At 42.6% G+C, this 21,327-nt stretch overlaps 1 protein-coding gene and 1 long non-coding RNA gene across 2 annotated transcripts in view; one reads left to right on the top strand and one right to left on the bottom strand.

The window, feature by feature from the left end:
- LOC310766617 overlaps positions 1-21,327 on the bottom strand; it is a 246,290-nt gene that overhangs the window by 159,337 nt on the left and 65,626 nt on the right. The window lies entirely within an intron of this gene.
- On the top strand, positions 1,250-20,964 carry IVD (isovaleryl-CoA dehydrogenase). Its single transcript, XM_083623979.1, has 12 exons — positions 1,250-1,420; positions 4,342-4,431; positions 7,367-7,418; positions 8,035-8,204; positions 10,549-10,642; positions 11,813-11,949; positions 12,639-12,735; positions 14,778-14,871; positions 15,967-16,048; positions 17,111-17,215; positions 17,834-17,906; positions 18,235-20,964. Exons 1-12 carry the CDS (start codon positions 1,277-1,279, stop codon positions 18,366-18,368), a joined length of 1,272 nt encoding a protein of 423 aa, XP_083480105.1. The 5' UTR covers positions 1,250-1,276; the 3' UTR covers positions 18,369-20,964.

Here is a 21,327-nt window from a genome sequence, read left to right as displayed (position 1 = left end):
ATCAAATTAAAAACAGGATTTATTCCGTATCTATTCAATAAATCCACTCCTTTCTGCTTGGAAAATAGGAAAGTATTCCTGTTTATTTCAGGACTGTCTACAACACTAGTATTACTGTACAGTTGTACCTTGGAAGTCGAACTGAATCCGTTCGGAAAGTCCATTCAACTTCCAAAACGTTCGGAAACCAAAGCGCAGCTTCTGATTGGCTGCAGCAAGAACATTTGGGTTCCAAAGAACGTTCGTAAACTGGAACACTCGCTTCCGGGTTTGTGGTGTTCAGGAGCCAAAATGACAGTGTACCAAGGCACAACTGTACTTGGTTTCACTTTAGTATCAGGGCAGGACAATGAAAGACAATAGTAATGGAACTGCAGGCTTGTGAGGCCTTGTTTCCTTAAGAAGTGAATTTACACAACTGCACCTGTTTATTCACATCCTGATGCTTGACTTTTAAAAGTGGGGGAGGTGTCCTTATTTCAAGCCAGTGAAGTACTTAAGTTTAGCTTCTCATGAGCTATCAAGTACAGAGGGTGTATTAAGGTGCAAACTTGCTATTGGCTAAGTAATTAAAAATATTAAAGAGTTGGGTGGCAAAGCCTAGAGGAAAGGAAAGGAAAGGAAAGGAAAGGAAAGGAAAGGAAAGGAAAGGAAAGGAAAGGAAAGGTTTGTTGTGCGAAAAATTGCCATGTACACGACTACCCCACCAAGCCACAGGACATGAAATAAAAACCATACCAGATGAGTTCTGCTTTTTGTGGGGAAGACGACAATTAATAAATAAATAGCATAATCATACCCCCCCTTGCTTGCCATTTTTCTAAATTAAAAAGTCTGAAATGCTATAACATTTCCTTGCGGGGGGTTATTCCAGTCTCCTTGGTAATTTTGGTTGCCCTTTCCTGCTTCTATAAAATCGTTTCATGAGGCATGGTGTCCAGAGCTTCATCTTTTATTTTCGATCGTCTTCCCAACGATCCCCACCATGGAATTTGCCTGCCTTTTCCACGACAGCCGCACACCGGAAAAAGTACTTTTGAGATTTCACATCAAAAGGGTTGTGGGGTAGCGCGGGAGCGAAAGCGCCGCCCGCCGCGGAGCCACCCAAAGCCTTGGCTTTGGTTAAGGCAGCGTCCTCGCAGCGATTGGCTCTTGTTTCTCCCTCCCACCCCTCTCATTGGGCAACCAGTCCCCACCTGCTAGCGCTGGTTGGTAGAGAAGGCCTCTGGGGCGGAGCCAGGATCCACGGGCCTGGCGAGTCGCACAAGGAATCGAGATGGCGGCGGCGGCGGCGCTGAGGCGAGGGGTGGCTGGCTGGGCCCGGCGCCGCTTCTTGGGAGGACTGTGGCAGGCGCGGCGAGGCTGCGCCGGAGCTCCGCTGGATGATACGGTTAATGGGCTGAGCGAGGAGCAGCAGCAGGTACAGCGGCGGAGCCCTTGCTGAGCTGAAGGTCGCTCGCCCGGAGCTTTTCTCTGCGCCTGCTCCGTCCAGACCCCGCGCAGGAGTCGCGCTTCAGAGCCGCGCTCCTCTTTGGACTCGAAGGGTCCCGCCCCGTCAGGTGCTGACGCAGGGCCTTCTCCTGCGAAAGGCCAGTTCTCAATAACAGGGCTTTGCTCTGGACCATATGGAGCAGTGGTCGGAAAGACGCGAGCGCCTCTGAGCGCCTGCAGAGTGCCCGCTCCACCCCTCTCCTCGCCATTGGGTTATCGTGTCCCCAAATATCTAATACGGGGGAGGACGATTTTCGAGTTTGAAAGTGCAACTTGTAGGCAGCCCTGATCCCATCTTCTTCCAAGCGCAGCAACTTTCTATTATTTTACAGGGCTGCCCTTTATAAGTTCCGTAGCTGCAAGTCGGCCTGTATTTCTTTTATTCTGGAGCGAATGAAAGGGCCCCTGTGTGAGATCTCATGTTGATGTGGACACAGATTTGCACCCTTAGCACAGCAGTTAATTCGGAGTAGGTGCCCTTTCTCATTTACAGTCACCATTGCAGATTAATGTTCCGCTCCTAAGTGATAAGATCACTCTTTTAATGGCCAGACTAAGTGTAGTGAATTGGTTTTCTTTCTCTTACAAAAATGCAGCTGTGGAGGCTGTGATCGAGCTTTTCTCATCTTCTGGGTTTCCTATTAAAACAATTGCTTCCCACACACCCTTTCCTGCCCCCCCAAACTTTGGTTAAGGGGGTGACAGCTAACAACCAACAGCAATAACAAAGCCACCAGATAGGAAGGAGTCGTCAACCCCCTGACACACACACCTTGTGACAGTCCTCTGCTTTAGATTGCAGGTTGATTTGTACATGAAATACCTTTGGGTGGCAGTCACATGTAGTTTAGTTCAAAAGTTAGGGGGTATATGTTTGTTCAGCTCTATCTGGAGAAACCTGTTAAAGCAACTAGATTCCAAAATGGCTCAGGTAACTAGATTTTCTTCTAGGGTGGTGTAAGCCAGATAGCTCTCCCAAGTTTTTTCAGTCAGGGAATAAGATAACAGAACTTACCAGCATTCTATCTGTAATTTTCCATATTAAGGAGGATATTTCCACTATCCCTATCCTTTCAAAAGCACCAAAGAATAAATAAAAGTGCCTTTAAGGGTGTGTGTCAGTTTCCACCAGTTCATTTCTTCCTTTGTGTCTCCTTGAAAGAGTGTGCTGCTAGCCTTGGAAAAGGTGTTTTCTAAATCTTAGTCAGCAACTTGTAGCTGCTTACGGTCCTCATGACACAATGGCACAAAGTCAAGGGAGGGCGTGTCTAAATTTCAGTTAGGCTCTTGCAGCACTGCTCTCTTCAGATGCAATTCTAAGTATGATTTCTTGGCAACTTAAATTGTACTGGAACCAGTAGGGTTTCCAAGTAAATACGTTGTCTGAGTTATTTCTATCCTGCCTTTCATGGCAAGTTCCCACAAGGCAGTTTGCAATGACTTTTAAAACCAATACAATAAACAATATAGATCAAAGCAGCATCTGATACAGATACATAAGGACTCGGCAATGAAATCAATAAAAAGTTTGTGAGGGGGAGCATTTAGGGTCTGTTTTGAAGGCCTGCAGAACTGAGACTTGAGTTCATGGGGGAGGGAATTCCACAGATGTGTTTTAAGATCATGTGGGTTGTCTCTTTCTGTTCTGGGATTACTGCTCAGTTGTAGAACGTACGTTTTGTGTGGGTGCAGAGTGCCATCTGTGATTTGGGTTGCCTGTGCTGGAATTATCTCTTATGGAAACCCTGGTGGGTCACTACCAGTTCAGAGAGGCAGGTTTGGACAAGATACATAGCTGATGTGATTTAGTATATACTAGCTCCACTGTAATCTTTATAGTATATGGTGTGTGTAGCAGTGATGTAGCGAAACCTTTTATAGCTTATCAAGCAGTGATTTCGCTGTAAACCTCTCATGCTGTGTCCATCCATTTTAATGCAGTTTGTTTCTCCTGTAAAAAGTGAGGCTAATTATACTTGATTATACAGGTTTTTAAGTGAGTTTTAAAAAATGATAGATTCTTGTTATGTACATACTAAAGCATCTCATCCAATAGTAGCATTACAGAGCAAGTCCTAACTCCCACATCAGTCAAGAAGAGGCTGAAATGTTTCTCTATTAGCGGGCACTATTATATTTGCAGAAGGCTCTATGAATGTAAATCTCCCCTCAGTGGAAGACCTCAAAACAGGGTGTTTCAGGGCCAGTGACAGCCAAGGCCTTCTGCTTCTGAAGCCTCTCCATATTCCTGAGAGACCCCAGGATCCCATCCATCAGTTTGGCTCAGTCAGCAGTCTTGGGCCATGTATTGCATGCAGCATTCTTTAGAATGGCTCTGTGGGATTTGATTTGGTTTTGCTGGCTTTGGGACTTTTAAATGTCACATTGCTTGCTTAGTTGAACATCACTTTTTTGGTGTTGGCATGCTGCATAGATAGGCCCAAGGGTAGTTGGGAATTAGTGTGAACTTTCTTCTACCCATCCACACACCCAAGTTCTTTTGGTATATTTTACCGTAATATATTTTAACCAGAGCCAACAAACGTCTTCATGTTACTAGGTAGGGGATAACTGTTTAAAAACCAGATTAAACCTATTTTAATATATCAAGAGATATACATTGTAGACTAGACAGAAAGTGCTTTGTCAGTAACTTCACAGGTTTCAGCTGCCACCATAGTTAGCGCTAAATAGTTTTATTGACAGTAAGTGGGAACTTAATAGAATATTCTATTCTGGGCTTGAGGTCTCAAAGAAAAACAGCTAGGGAACCTTTTTGATAGCATTCAAAGGAAGGAACTTAGCAATTGTGATTTATAATGTGCACTTTTACATTTTCATTTCTAACAGCTTCGGCAAACTATGTTCAAATTCTGTCAAGAGCACTTGGCTCCAAAAGCCCAAGAAATTGATCAGCAGAATGAATTTGAAGGCATGAGGGTAAGTGCTTCTGTACTGTGAACCTACTTATTATATAACATGACTTCGGGAGATGCATGAATATAATTTAAAGGATGCAAATATGAAGGGTTTGAGAAAGTTACAAAATGCCTACCCATTAGAAAGAATAAACAACTAAATCCATGAGGGAAAAGGACATGTATGCCATTCAGCAAGAATGAATAAAATATACATGTTTGGTATTGTTTCTGTCTTATTTTTCAAAGTTTTCCATCTCCGTTACCTGAAAGAGTGTGTCGCCTCTCCTGAACATATAAATCTTTTCATGGAACCTTCTTCAGGTTGTAAAGAGTTAACTGTTCCAGATGCTGGGTTTCTAGAATATGGGATTTAACAGATTCCCTCTTGCGTTAATTGTTAATGAGCTAGAGATATTTTTATGGGACTTCCTGCTTCTCACTGTTTTTATAAGCCCTGCAGTACTTGGAAACTTCATATGTACTAGAACTTTTATACCTGCTGTGTTCCACAGAGAATTGCTTTAAAATGTTTGCAATAGCCTTTTATGGAATCAATTTTTGAGTGCTGTGGGACCTTGCGATTGAATTATATGGTGTCCTTCACCAGGATAGTTTGGAAAGGTAACCAGTTCTCAGAAGTACAGAAAGTAATCAAAATGACTACTGTTATCGGCAATTGTACCATTTCCAGAAGGTCAATCATGCAAAATAACCATTACCAGTAAGTTACTTTGTAAATAAGCCCACAAAAGTTAGGACACCCCCCCCCCGGGAGGGGAATTGTAATGGTCCGTTGGAGTCTGGAAAATGGCTCTGCCCATTTTCTGGCAGCCCACTTGCCTTCTAGGCTGGGCACAGAGAAGGGGCAGGTCTCCTATCTGTCCTCTAACATAATTATGTAACTTCTCCTAGAGAAAGAAACTTGAAAAGCATAGATTAAAAGGTGACACCCTCACCCCACCTCCAGAAATCAGGGCCATCCGTCCTGACAATGTTCCAGTTCCAGAGAGCAGCTGTGCTGCAGTAAGGCATTCGTCTAGAAAACCACTTGAGGACTACTGGAGTGTCAACGTATATAAGGCAGGGGAAGTGAGTTCCCTTTCTCCATGTGCCTCCATCTTCCCAGGGCAGCTGGGACATTTATGAGACATAAATTCCTTCTTTGCCTTGTATATACAAGCAAAAGCCGTCCAATGAGTCCCTCCAAAGGAGGGGTGTCAAATACTGAGAGATCCCAGAAGCTGTTCTAAAAACAAAGTGTTCTGGTTTCTGAGCTGATCTCCTGATTATAAGTGGCTGGCTCCTAATTTGAAATGGTTTGGCTTAATGGTGCTATGGTTCCCTGTCACCCTGCCAGTGAGGAAAACCTGCTGATTGGCAACCTGTCACATTTTTCAGTGTGTCAGGAATGTCTTGGAAAGACGAAGCATCACTGCAGAAGAGATAGGGGCTCAGCGGACAGTATGTCAGTTCTGGGAGATGAGCACTGCTATTTAATTGGTTTTCCCCACGTCAGGATAGTGACTCATAAGCAAAGGTTGATCTAAATGGTGATGTGCATGTAGAGCTACACTAAGTTGGGGGGAACAGTGCTGGTTTTATTGGACTGTAGGGACATCTGCTTGGAGCGAGATGAACTAAAAACAATGTTTATCAGACTTTTTGAACTCTTGCTCCTATACAAAATTACTATGCTTCTCCAAACCTGAGGCACCTCTTCAGCCAACAATTGCACCAAATCCTTTGTTCTAGCAGCCACAGGTCTGCAGTTCAGTGCTGCACAAGTAAGGATGTGTGGATTGATTCAACACTGACATTAAAAGAAGATTATAATAGGGCAACATAAGATTCCTTTCTAAAACCAGTTAGCTAACCAGGGAAGGAAGCAGGAGGAGAAACCTGTTTTGGTCCAAAGTTCGCAGATGTTTTGGTTTCTACAGTTAGATCATCTCTGGCTATCTTTGTTGCACAGTAAGCCCACAACTTATATCCATTTAACTTGGTGCACATTCAGCTTTATGCACACGGGGGGAATTTAAAAGTGGGCAGGGTTCCTGGAAAAACGTTGTTGGCAATCCCACCTGCCCTGTTTAGGGAAGTTTATAGTGTTTGATTTTTTTATCATGTTTTTCATATTCTGTTGGGAGCCGCCCAGAGTGGCTGGGGAAACCTAGCCAGATGGGCAGAGAATAAATAATAAAATTATTATTATTATTATTATTATTATTATTATTATTATTATTATTGATCCCAATGGGTTTTGACTATATGAAATTTTGGCTTTAGGTGTAATCCACAGAAATAACTCCCACATAGGTTGTGAGCTTACTGTATAATCCAGTCCCTTCATTTCTCCTCCTGTGTCTTGTGTGCCCCATCCCCTGGAGACTTTTATAGCAGATATGTGACAAATGTTTTGACTACCTGGGATCACCTTGTGGAAAATAATGTTGTATAGACTCCTTTGATCTTGGTGAGCTAATGATTGTCTGCAAAATGATGGCAGAGTGCTTGTTTTGAGCTTGCACCAGAAATGCTATCAGGTTGGATTACAGAAGAGCCACATGTCTGAAGCCATGTACATTGATGGTGCTATATAAATGCTTATAATGTTCCTCACATTCGTGTAATGCAAGTTCATGTGTTAACTTATTTAGGATTATAGAGTGCATCATTCTGATGGCTCTAGCTGGGCAGCAGCATGGAAGAAGTTGTTTAATTTTTTTACTATTTCTTAATTTTTATGGAACAAATCTTTAGTGGATGTGAAGTATTCAAGGTGGCTGTGACCTTCTGTTTCACAGCAGGTTCCATGACAACCATTATTTTGCCCAGCTTTTTGCTTCTGTGGAAAAATTAAAATGATAAGTTCAGGGAGATGATAAAAAAAAACCTGGTTCCTGGTCTTGTGAAAAGTCAGGATCTCTCTAACAGCTTTGCTCTGCTCTTTGTAGGCATTCTGGAAGAAGCTGGGTGATCTAGGTGTTCTAGGAATAACTGCTCCAGGTGAGTGTGTAACTAGCCCTGCCTTCCTCATTCTGACAAAATATGGTATATTTAAGTGGGAAATACTGCAGTTAGTAATGTCTGTGAATGAATAATTGGAGACCAAGGGCTTGAGGGGAAAACAGACCCGATTAGCTCACTGGCAGTTTGTCAAAGGCCAAGGCTGCTGAGGTCTAAAAGAACACCTTATGAATGACATGTTTTCTATATGGATATTGCCTTTGTTCAGAAATAATGTGTACTTTTGTTACATGTGACAAACATATACGTGTCTATGATGGAGCATGCACACACAGGGAGCCCTAGTTGGCGCATGTTGCTTGCGCCCCTAGGAGTTAGTCATATGAAATATCTCCGACCATTTCCTAAAGTTGTAACTGTGTAATTCATTCATCACTGCCTGCTCTCTCTGTTGTTTGCTTCCCTCTGACTTCACTTCTGCCCCACCTCCTGACGGTATGTGCATATATGCCTGCCAGTTTGGGATTACACTTCACGCATCTGATGAGTGGTGTGTAGTACAAGGAAGCCTATGGCGTTATAAATCTTAACTGTGTCACAAGGCTCTTCGACTGTGGTGTAGGTAAGTCTATAAATATTTTCTTCTCCTGACCAGCTGAATATGGTGGCTCTGCGATGGGATACCTGGACCACGTGTTGGTAATGGAAGAGATTTCTCGGGCTTCCGCAGCTGTTGGGCTGAGCTACGGTGCCCACTCTAACCTTTGCATCAATCAGATGGTGAGGAATGGCAACGAAGCACAGAAAGAGAAGTACTTGCCCAAGGTATGTGGAATTGTGGAGTCTGATGTATCCAGGGAACTAGAAGCATGCTGGGTGACAGCTTCAATTACAGAACATGTTTCTTAGAGCAAAGAAAAATAATGCTCCCAAACTGGACACTTTGCCCCCATTGTTTTATTTAAAATTTAATTTTATATTTCCAAGCATTTATTTATTATTAAATTTCTAGTTTGCCCTTCCTCCCAAAGGCACCTGGGGTGGCAGATATAAAAAAAAAAGATTAAATAATATAGTTAAATTTAAGAAAACATATAAAAAAACTATCTAAAACATTATTAATGAAAAGTCATTTTTTTAAAAAAAACTGAACTCAATATCTTTAAAAAAAAAAAATCTTCTGTTTTGTTGCTACAAGTAAAAGCCACAGATCTTTGAGAGAAAAGACTATTGGTTTGAAATCCAAATGTGCAATGAAAGCTTAAGTACATTTACTCCAGAGCAAGTTCCACTGAGTTACATCGGACATATTTAGAATTGCATTTTGTTGAACCAGACTGGCATCCGCCTCGCACCTTTGGCTTGGAAGTTGCAAGCTGGAAAAGTCTGCATTCTTGGCTTTGGTATCCCTCTGCCTTTTTCAGAATTAGTTTAGAATAGTTAACACACACTCTATTAAGTAGAGGCAGGAATGGCATCTGGATTTCCATAAGGTTGATTAACACATGCAAGTTGATCACTTGGTGGATGATCTGTCACAGAGCAAACGTGAATGTTTCATATTCATAAACTTGTCTGTCCTCCTGTCAAACATCATGCTTTTCAGTGGAGTCGGTTCACATACCCAGCTCTGAGTCATCACTGTTCAAAACTGCCTTATGTGTTTCATCAGGAGCAGGGGAAGCTGTTGTCATATCTGTCATATAGCACCAGACGCACTTTGGTCCCCTGTAGTGAGTACTAATTTGCTTTCTAAAAATTCAGAACTTCAGACTGTTCCGACATGCTCTGCACCCAAGGGTATTTACCAGCTTGTCCTGCAGCTTGTCCTTTGCTGCCATGGATGGTCTGTGGCTAGTTTTGGGAAGAAGAGGAAGCACTCGAGAGTCATGGGATGCTTCTGTTCACAGAAAACAGGTTGAAAAAGGCCCTGACAGCATCATCCTCTGTTCTGCCCTTAAGACAAACCAAAACTTCAAGGCTACCTCAATCTCTCCATGCTGTTTGGCACACAAGAACACTCCCCACCCCCCATGATCAATTACCAGTGCAATAGTAAAAGCACTAAAAACAGCACAGCACTATTAAAAGCCCTTTCCTTAAGAGCAGTCAGTTCCCAAAGGCCTGCTGGAATAAACAGTCTTCACCTGCCAGAGGATGTGTATAAGAAGACTGTGATGACTAGGAAAGGTAGGGTTCTCCAACTGTTGTTCCTTTATAAAGAGTCTACAGGGGCCACATGAAACAGGGTTTTTATTTAGCTGGGGGTGAATTACGATGGAACCCGATTTTTGCCTTTTTTGATTTTATAATACATTCCTTTTTCTTAATCTACTACTGTCACCCAAATGAATGAACAGTTTCCACTTCTATATCTAATAAACAGCCTTTGCCCATCTGAGCGCAGGATGAAACTTGTGTGGTTTGAATCTCTGTAACCTGAGGCTCCTGTATTCAACATCCCATTACATATTTGAAATCATAAATCAATATTAGTAGAGGGGTGTTGCGGTTGGCCATTATCTCACAAGTGATTGGCTATGAAATCTATTTCACGTGTAAACCAAAGAAGTTTGAAAGGGAATAGACTGTGGGGGGGAGAGGTGGACAGGAGGAAATTGATGGGGGGGTGGCAGCAGCTGCTGTGCCAGAGGGTGGCATAAGGGAGCCCAAAAGGAGGGTCACCACCTGCTATTCCATTGCAAGGGTCAGAGACTTTAGTTTATTGCCTACCATTCTGGAATCTTGTCCCATTCCCCTGATTTATTCCATATACTGGAGAGTCTTGTTCTTTGTGAATTGCCCTTTTTCCAAGTTTCTTCAAACCATCTACCCCGTCCAATCATCCATTTTCAAAGGACAGCACGGGATAGGGAATTAAGAGGGACATCTATATCCCCTAGCACAGTTTGCTTGGCACTCTCTCCTACCTAAGGAATCCAACTAAAACTGTAGGTTTTCGTTTGCCACGTCCTTGTGAAACTGCAGTTTTTGTGCCATTTCTTAAATAGTAGTCCTCAATGGAGAATTCTGCCAAAGGTAGTGTCCCCACCATAGCATGAAAAAACTTTCAGGTTTATTGTGATCTGTTTTTTTTAAGGCAAAAGTGGGAACGACTGCAGGAAAACAATTCATTTTGTATCTTTCTTGTCACCTCTCGTCCCTTCAGCTGATCAGCGGGGAGCATGTTGGAGCACTAGCAATGAGTGAATCCAATGCTGGTTCTGATGTTGTCTCTATGAAGCTGAGGGCAGACAGAAAAGGTAAATGCCACCGATTGGGAATTTGCCACCTACAGTGGCCTTTGGACATTGCTGTTTAATGATTTCTGATCCTCTATGCATTTTGTTTTGTCCATTCACTGCCAACACAAGGCTGTGTGTGTCTTTGCATCCTCCCAAACAGAATAGCCAGTGTGGTCTAATGGCTGGAGTGTCTGAAGATCTGGGAGACCAAGGTTCAAAACCCCACATGGCCATGAAGCTCACTGGGTGACCTTGGGCCAGTCGCTGTCTAACCTATGTCACAGGGTTGTGTGAGGATTAAGTGAGGAGAGGGAGAACCGTGTACACCACCTTATGCTCCCTGGAGAAAAAGATAGGATATAAAATGTGATAAATAAATAAATAAAATAGCAGGAAATGGAAAGGGGTAATCCGGGTGCAAGATGGGCATGAGCAGGCCAGAGGTTCCACACCCCAATTTCAGCTTCATTGGGACTGCTGAAAGGCAGGAGTGGAGAAGACAAATTTCTGGTTTCCAGAGGTCCCATAGCCTTAAAATAGAGATTAAGTGGTATTAGGAACAAGAGCTGGGGAAGAAACTGTGTATGTAGAAGCCGGGTTGAGAGACAAAAACTCCACAAAGTTAAGGGAGTGTGTGATGTAAATTACACTTTTCAAGATACACTGGCCTGTAGGCCAGGCATCCTGTTGTGAATATTTTGAGAATCAATATATATTTTAGCATGTATTTTTGAAAATTTATTATATAGTGCCTGATACTAGTAAAACCTCTGTAATTTACAAGAAATATTTAAAATTATCAATAAAAAAACAGTTAAAAGCAATTTGAAACATTTAAAAATAATTAAAAATTAATATTCAAAAAGCATCAAATTGCATCAGCATCTGCAAGTCTGGACAGCCTTGCCTAAACAAAAATGTTTTAAGCATGCGGGCAATTCTAGCCCTACTTTTCAAGAGAGCTGGCTGGTTATAGAAGAAGCCAGCTATAAAATTGAGCTGTGTAGTGTCTGCATTATTTTTTTTGCAGTAGAAGATGCAGCTCTGCAAGTTTTTTTCTTTTTCTTGATATGCCAGACCTAGGAATGGAGGAAATCAGATTTCCAGAAATCGAGAAGAATTACTTGTGGAATGTCAAGCTGTCATGTGGGTCTTAACAGAATTTTCTGCTTGTTTCATCCTTTCTAGGAGATTATTTTGTTTTGAACGGGAACAAATTTTGGATTACCAATGGTCCAGATGCTGACGTCCTAATTGTTTATGCTAAAACAGATCCAAGTGCTGTTCCAGCTTCTCAAGGGATAACAGCATTCATTGTGGAGAAGGTAGGTTTATGGGACAGTGATGCTCCCTCTTTTTATCCCCAAGGAAGATACTTTCCAGGTGGTGTCTGGTCACTCAGGTGTGAGATTTCTTGATGGGGGGGGGGAGTCACGCTTTCGTTCCTACCCCTTGACTTGCACATCAGAATGAATTCAAAATTCTTCCCTGCTGAATGAATCTACAATGGTTGCTGAAGTAAGCTGTAGGCAGGTGATAGCACTTGTCGTTCAGAAGTTTGCCGTGCTGCTCTGTGGCACATGGAACAGAGCCAGGGAATCTGTGCTGATGTTCCCTGAAAGTTCTGGGCAAATGCCACATTTGGGTCCCTGTGAGGAGAGGATTCTCCTGGGCCAGCTCTACAGATGGTAAAGTTGGATCTTTGGCCAGACACCAGAGCCAGCAAAGGACCTGCCATCCAGTGTTCCACTTTGAGAAGAAGACACGGGGGCTCAGGTCTGCCTGGAAACAACAGAGTTCACTCTGATTGGGGTGTTCGTTCCCTAATATCTGAAGTTCTTGACTTGATGATGAAGGAAATAAACTTGGGATTATCTGTAGGCACTTTCATGTTTCAAATATTTTAATCCTCTCCCTGCTTATCCTCTGAATTGTCATGCAGTGTGCCATCATTCGATCGGCCTCTTTATAAAAAATGGATTTTTCCAGTAGTTCTCCCTCCCCTTTTCTTCAGGGTACACCTGGTTTCAGCACCGCACAAAAGCTTGATAAACTAGGAATGAGAGGGTCAAATACCTGTGAATTGGTCTTTGAGGACTGCAAGATTCCTGGTGAGTGATACTGAAGTGACACTGCCTCCCTCAACCCATGGCAACTCTTTCCTTACTTATATTTTCTAGTCACTGCAATGTTCAAATATGTGTACAATGAAAAGTTAGAAAAAATAAAACCCAACATGAAAAGCATATGCTATTAAATAGTTCAAGCAAGTGATAGATAAAAGCATCATCAAATCTACTTGGCTCAACATTAGTTTTGTTTTGCAATATTAATCTTACCAAGCTTGTCTAGAAAGGAAGGTCTTAATTGTCCCTTGAAGGGGGCAGGCTTGTGGACCTGCTCCACACTTCTGGAAAGTGGACCAAGACTGAGCCGGTAACCAAGCTGAAGGTGATATTACTGCGAGGCCATCAGTTGAAAGACTAGCCATGATAGGCTACCAGATTTACACTCCCTGTGGCTGATTTCTGTCCCATGGGAAAAACCAATATCTCTTCCTTGGTTCCCTTTGTGTGGTGGCAAGTTCTTCCCCAACCACCCCCAATTTGCAGGTATTACTGAGAAGCTCCAGGACTGATCGCTTTCACCCTCTTTCCCAAGGACAACTTGGCAGATTTACAAACTTTTCGGAAACACCAATTAAATGGCTGCCGGGCTGCCATTTTTCCTTACAGTCTGCTTCCGATCCTTCCAGTGTGCTCTTGTGGCCACAGGCTCCCTCTCCTCAACGGAAGAGATTAGTAGCAGTACCAAAGAACGCATGTTCTTTTTGAGACTCCCTCTGATCTCCCAGGACCACTTCAATCGTTGTTCAGTGTCGAGCTGCTTCAGTAGATTCCTGCATCTCCAACGCAACATTTCCCTTAGATCAGAGTGTGCTTTTGAGTGTTTGCCACCCCCTCTGCTGTCTTAGCGTGCGGGTTTGTCATTGGCACTCCACCAAGTGTTGCGCAGGTTCCTTTGATCGTGAGTGCTGCCCCACGGAGTCCCACTCTTAGGTCACACAGCAATGGCCAGGAGCGGATTTGGAAAGCTCATCTTGTATTTTGCCCGAGGCGTAATTGTTGAAGGTACATTCAGGGAATTCAGATGCAGCTCTTTCCTTTTTTGTTTTTTTGTATTTCACAAGGAGTTACTTCATGCAGTTTCTCCGTTCAGCAGCATTACCCATGCTATTTGCCATCTTTTTTTTTTTTAATTAATTCTGTGCTCCCACCCATGAGCCCCATGCTTCCTTCCTCGGTCCCTGCAGGTTGGGAGGGAAAATCCAAATTCATCAATTAAGATCGGTATGTGGTATGGAGTAACACCACTGATTCAGGCACCATTTGCAGTGCAGAAATTGATACAGTACTGGCCTCATGTTCATGGGATGCCAGCACATGCAGGAAACAACACTGGGTTAGTGTTATGTCTGAACCAGCGATCCTGTTTTGCTCCCTACAAACCATGATCTCAAGCTAAGGTTTGTACTTGGCTCACTGATCATGAGTTGTTGGAGCGAATCGCAGTTTGGATATAATGCCAAGTCTGGAATCATGATTTCCTTCTTGTGAAGGAGGAGCCAACTGATGAAGAGCAGCGCTTTTATGGTAAACCATTAACTATGGCTTCCCATAATGTGTGAACAGGGTGAAAAAGTTGGCTTAAGTCAACTGAATGCATATGTGTGCCAAATTTTGTAATACATATATATTTTAGTCTAGAACTCATGAGTCTCCTGTCTGTAGCAGGCACTTGGAATCATGCTGCGTTCAGCATTTTGATCACCAACAGATTAAAACAAGTTCCCATTGAAGCTAATTCATGCATAATTTGATCTGTCCCTTAGTAACGATGCCAAGACGTAGGCCATAAACACACTTAGCTGTTTTGTGCAAGGTACATGAGCAACTGAGATCATGTTGCTGCTTTCTATTTGTTTATGTTGCTTGAAAATAAAAAGTGATGTTTGAGTGTAAGGTGTAACTGTGTTTGTGCTTATATACCTGGACATACTCCCATGTGAGCACACATACATAGACGCACAAGGAACACACTATCTAGGATTGTGTAGGTTCGCCAGGAATCAGCTTTCCCTTTCTCCTCACAGCTGCAAATGTCTTGGGGCAACTGAGTAAAGGAGTCTATGTGTTGATGAGTGGCTTGGATCTGGAGAGACTTGTGTTGTCTGGCGGACCCCTGGGGTAAATATGTATTTATTTATTACTCTAGTGACATAGCTTGTTGTGCTTCATTGGTTCTATTAATAGATGGAATCGCCACCACTTTGATGGCTGGAGGGGAGTGCTCATCTTTTTATGTACTAGTGACCTCACACAAATGCTGTGCCACAGGACAGCTTGAAAACGGCTGTGGTAATTGTGCAAATCCCATCAGCTATGTGGATAGTCTGTTTAGACACGACAGATGTTTTGCCCTCTTAATGAGAGGACCTGCCCTTCTCCCTGAATGTAGAGATGCCATGGGATTCTCCCTGACATGAAACTCTTGCTTTTGGGAATCCTTGAAAAGCAGTGAGGCTTTGGCTAGGTCTTAAGGCCAGCCAGAGTTTGTGGACCCCAGGTTAATACTATTGCCACCTACAGAGTAGAATGCCCTGTGGCATATTTTTGCCCCTTTTATTTTCAATATCCAACCTGATGGAGACTTTTGATTAACATTGAAAGCTTCCCCCTTCTTTGTAGCTTCTTAGTGTGTTCTAATAACAGTAGGATTACAGGCCTTGGATCACAGAGGATCTGTCCTTTTGGCCATTACTACCTACTACATGGACCACCAGCAGCTTTTGAGGAGCTCAAGCAGAGAGGCCTTTCCCATCACCTGCTGCCTGGTCTCCCTGGTGACCCTATTAAATGGGGTTGCCGGTGATCTAATCTAGGATTTTCTGAATAGATTAGTGCCACCACTAAACTGGTCCCTAACCTACTGTGACTTCTGGATTTATTTAATTATTTTTAGTGGACAAACCGAGCTACATGCATTTGTTAAAATTTACAGGTTTCTCTATGGCAGGAGTTGTTATCCTGTCCTATCCAACCATCCATCTATCCATCTAAACATACCCATGTGGGTATTGCAACATCTCATTTGTGACTTTTTCAGTTTATCTGTAGGCTGCTTTTTATTGTTATTCCTGCTTTTGCAGCTCCTTTAGTTTTTTGGTTTTATGGATTGTATTTTGATGATGATGATTTGATGTTTTTATTGACTCTCTATAAGCCAACTTTTCAAAGGCAGGATAGAAATCTTTAAAATCTGCATGCCTCTTTCCCTTGCAGGATCATGCAGGCTGTCCTGGACCATGCACTCCCATATTTACACATGAGGGAAGCTTTTGGACAGAAAATTGGCCATTTTCAGGTGAGAGCCATAAGAGGGTTGCCAGTGAACTTTTAGAGCCTGCTTCCTTTTACAGTTGGATAAAGCTGGTTCTGGATCAATCTGTCTTCCTCAGATAAATATTTCCACCTAAAGCTGTGATGCTGCTTGTTTCCTAACAAGCAGTTCTGAAGCTAACCATTTTCCCCAAGTTCCTTTTTAGTCGCTGGCTGATTTTAAAGTAACACTGAAATGTCTCCTATTGCTAGAACTTCATGATAATGTGCATTCAGAAATTTAGGGCTTAGGAGAAATCCTGGGTTTGGTTTCAATTTGCTGATTATGGCAGCTGATGTTAGCTTTGAATAATCATATAACTATTTCAACTTTAGTTGGATTTGGAATTGCAGTGTGCACTACTGGATGCTTGTCTTTTTAGTGGTCAACCAAACTCTTTTTTAAATATGTAGGCAGGTATGTTTAAGTCTGGGTTTTTAAAAATAGGATCCATGTTGCTGCTGTCCGAACACTAAATGTATGCAGCAAGCCCACAATTTATGTACATTTAACTTGTGCACATTCGGCTTTGTGCACGTGGCAAAATAAATAAATAGATAAATAAGGGGGCGGAGGAAATGACTTTGGCAATCCCACATGCCACTGAACTTAATGTGTTTTGACTACAGTGGTACCTCTGGTTATGAACTTAATTCGTTCCGGCGGTCCGTTCTTAACCTGAGATACCACTTAACTAATGGGGCCCGCCGTGTGATTTCTGTTCTCATCCTGAGGTAAAGTTCTTAACCCAAGGTACTAGTTCCAGGTTAGCGGAGTCTGTAACCCGAAGTGTTTGTAACCCGAAATGTTTGTAACCTGAGGTACCACTGTATACACAACTTTGACTTCAGGCACTATTCCCAGAACGTAATCCCTATGTAAATTGCGGGCTTCCTGTAACTTTTAACTTAATAATTTTTATTAATTTACTTTATGTGTGTATACTTGTTGCCATCTTAATTGTTTTTGTACTAAGGATAGCAGCAAGGGGTGATAAAAATTGTGAAAATAAATCCAAATCTCTCTCTCTCCTTATGCTCTGATTAGCTCATGCAGGGTAAAATGGCTGATATGTACACACGGCTGATGGCTTGTCGACAGTATGTGTACAATGTCGCAAAGGCCTGTGATCGAGGACACTGCAATGCAAAGGTGAGCTCATGGGTGCTTGCAACATTTCTTTTTGACCCTTCTGTATTTTGTGTAAGCAGGAGGGGTGAAGAATCAGTAGTGTAAGAGACTTAAGTCCACAGTAGAAAATATATGATGTTTTGAATACTCTCTTAAAGGAGAAGAATACTTACTTGCCCACCTGGCAATGGCTTTCCTTTTGCGTATACATGAAGCATATGAAATTGATGTGGTACTAGAATATTTGTGCCACTTGCTTTTGCCGCTAATATAGATTTCATGTGCTCTAATTATGACAATCTAATAGGATGGACAACGGAAGTGCTGTCTCTTATCTTAAATTCCATGTGTACCTAAACTCAATGTGGCATGAAGCCATGAATGCTGTGGTTTCTGTTGCAATTTGCAGGTGGGTGGGGGTATTCAGAGCTTAAGGGACGCATAACAGTGCCCTCATCTCGGAAGAAAAGGTGGGTGCTTCCTTGTTGGTAACCATGGTGCGAATTCGAAATCTGGTTTGGCTAGAAAGACGGCTGGCTTGGACAAGTCTGCCAGTCGCTTGTGGGGGGTTGGGGCCAGAAGAGCTGAACGTCTATCTTGGAAGTTCTTCATTGAAAATGATCTTATCTGCTCCACCAGGACTGTGCAGGAGTGATTCTCTACTCTGCGGAATGCGCTACTCAGGTCGCTTTGGATGGAATCCAGTGTCTGGGTAAGATCACAGATGTGCATATGGTTGTCCCACCAAAAGGCAGGCTGACCTAGCAGGCAGTTGCGCAATTTCATGCCATCTTCTTGTTACCCTGCTTTAATCATGGAACTGGGAGCAATTATTACTAATTTTAATAACTTTATTATTTGACCCCACCTGACTGGGTTGCCCCAGCTGCTCTGGGCCAACAAGTGATTTCCATTTCAGTGATTTCCATTTTGGCCAAATTCATCATTCATCATCCCACAAGCTGCTGCCCCCAGGACCCAGTCTGCATCCAAGAGCTCTGTCTCTTGTTAGACTTTAAGGCTGCCTTCTTGTGTTGCAGGTGGAAACGGCTACATCAATGACTACCCTATGGGTCGCTTTCTGCGCGATGCCAAACTGTATGAAATAGGCGCAGGAACCAGCGAGGTGCGGAGAATCATCATAGGCCGGTCGTTTAACGCTGCCTTTAAGTAGCACTGTCGTTCGAGGAGAATCACACTTCAAACCGAGAGGCCTTTTATTTCTAAGACTGTAAAAGCGCACAAGCATTTTTCCGCTCCCGCTACCAGAATGACCACCTCCACTTATCTCTCGACCTTCTGTTCTGAATGCAAACCCAACTAGATTCCCTAAGAACATGCAGTTGCATTACAATTACAGTGGAATACAGTAGAAAGCTCAAGTGGAATATGTGGATATCTGCCAACATGGCTTGCTTAGAAAGGGAGAAATTTTGTACACTTTACAAAAGATTATCAGTTTTGTGAACTATTGAAGTAGATTTTTTCTCTCTCCCGAATGTAGTGTTTTTAGTGAATGGGATTAGCAACATGGTGTTCTTTTGCATCACACCTCCAGAATGCTAGCTGACTTTATGGGGTTCTTTTGCATTTCATGGGATCAGCCACCCAAGCAGCATTAAGGCTGCTGCTGAAACATTGGTAACATGGGAGGCATGCATTTTTGTTTGTTCCTATCCTCTCTTGCTGCTTACTGAGGTATATTAATACCCTGCGAAGCCTTCATTCATTTGATGGACTGCCACCTCATGCTTGATTCATGCAGTGATGTCACCATCTATCATTCTGGAAGCAGTTAAAATGTCAAAACACTACAATGTGCCGGCTGAGAGTGAATTGGGGAGGAGGCGGAGGAGGCAACTTGACTGGGGAATGTTAGGTGCTTTTGCAAAGCTTCCCCTCGGTGAACATGGCTGCATATACACTTTTCTCTGCCTACTAGAAGAAACAAAAGCTCAGCTGATGGAGAAGAAAGGGTGGGATCTAGCGGTGCTTTACACACCATCATATGAGGACTGAAGGGTTTTTGGTTTTTGGTTTTTACTGGGTGGTAAACAGCGTGACACAATTTCCAAAGATGTTAAAGTCCAGGCAAAAACAGAAGTTGACTAAGATTTAAAATGGTTGTCAGTGGCTGGATTATTGTCTTCACTTCCATTGATTTCTGGGGAGTACCTTACCGTGAACTTTTAGGCTGATCCTGTACTGTTCACATAAAGGATGGAAAGGGAGGCAGTATAATGAAAAGCAGCAACTTCCAGCACTTGGGCTCTATTCATCTTAGACTAGTTCATGAAGGGATTGGCGTGGCTTGAATGTAATGGAGAACCAGTATGCTAGAACACACAAGGTTTATGTTGGTAAGCTGGTCTTAATAATTCAATCTTCCTCATATAATGCATTAAATTTTCTAACAAGAGGGGATCCTTTCACTGCAAGCAGATGTCCTTGCATAAGTCAGACTTCATTTTATTTTCCAGTTTTATACACCACTTTTCACCCAAGTGATTTTGAAATGGGTCACATAGGTTCTTATGTGCCAAAAACAGCGAACAGGACCAGGCACTGTGGGCCATGCCTGTGAGACAGAAAACATCAACCCCACAAACATCTAAAGCTCAAATAAATTGTGGAAACCCTTCAGATCTGATGGGGTCATGGGGAATCTTGATTAGTAATTGGTAACCCGGTCAACCTTTTCAGACCCAAGACATCTTTAAATCCCATATGCACAACATGATTGACTTAAAAGCTTTTACTATTTATGTACAACTTTCCCCTTTCTTCTTAATAAACTTTTTTTTAAAAGGAGGTGGTGACAGCACTTGATGGTTTGAACTGGACCTTGAAGGTGGAAATCATGACAATATCCTTGACCATTCAGAATGAGATGTTCTTTTGGGAATAGCCCTGGAGCATAGCATATTTGGTCTTCAGTGTTATTTAAGTCTCACGGAGTCTCTGAGGACACCAGCTTTCATTTCAAAAGATAAGTAGTGGATGGGCAAAAGTTGGCAGTATTGCACACTGTCAAACAAATTGCCCATCTCTCAGCATACATGTCCCATAAAAATTCATGGAATCTTTGCATCTCTCAATCACATTAGATTCTGCAGCTTTCTGCCTCATTTTCAGAAAGTATCTGTTAAAGGGCAGTTATTGTAAGAGATACTCAGAAACAGAAAGTGTTTCTAAAGCGCAGTGAAATGTTGCTTTTTATCCATTTTGAAATCTGAATTGCAGCAGGATTGTTTATACATCATCAAACGTGGTAGCAGGTTACAGCTTTATCACCCAACTTTGTCCAAAGCTCCATTGAAGTGAGTGTAAGAGTTGAATAATACAAAGGAACTGACTCCCTCGGGAGGTTGTGGTCTCTCCTTCACTGGAGGTTTTTAAGCAGAGGTTGGATGGCCACCTGTCATGGATGCTTTAGTTGAGATTCCTATATTGCAAGGAGTTGGACTAGATGATCCTTGGGGTCCTTTCCAAGTCTACAGTTCTATGATCCTTAACACTCTGACTTCTAAATTTGCTGCCTGGCGCTTGGGCGAGCTTCTTCACAGAAGTGTTAAGATGGAATCCGTAATTCTTCTGGGAGATTGCTAATAAAACTCTGGATGTATCCATAAGTCAATGTGATTGAATGTATTGAGTGGTTTATTCAAAGGGTTCTTTCCAATGTAATGTGAAACATGGAGAAATTGCTGACTAACGGATGGCTTTGTTGAATGCATTAATGTTGATTAAACTATTGCAGTACAAACAAATATATGCCCCCTATTCATGTATCAGCTATTAGTATGCTCTAGTATGCCCAGCAGGAGACAGGTAGAAACTTCATGTGCTTCTTAGCATTAAATCACCACAACTGTGAAGCAAACCTCTCCCAACCAGTACATCCTGTATGGGTGAAACTGGTGTGTATGTTGGGGAGGGGTTCACTTTTTTAGCTGCAATACTCCTTCCTTCACAACACATTGGGCAGATACAGGGACCTTTGATCACTGGGGAGTCATAACCAGCAGCAGGCATTATATAAGGCCAAACTACCGAAACATGTCTTTCTACTGTTGCATTATGTAGATTAGTGGCCATTTTGCTAATCCTATTGTTGCCAGATGCACTGCTTT

This window comes from Podarcis filfolensis, assembly GCF_964270895.1.
Source record: "Podarcis filfolensis genome assembly, chromosome: 1".
Taxonomy (NCBI): Eukaryota; Metazoa; Chordata; class Lepidosauria; order Squamata; family Lacertidae; genus Podarcis; species Podarcis filfolensis.
Note: the sequence above shows the minus strand (reverse complement) of the source record. Positions and strands in the feature narration are given on the sequence as shown.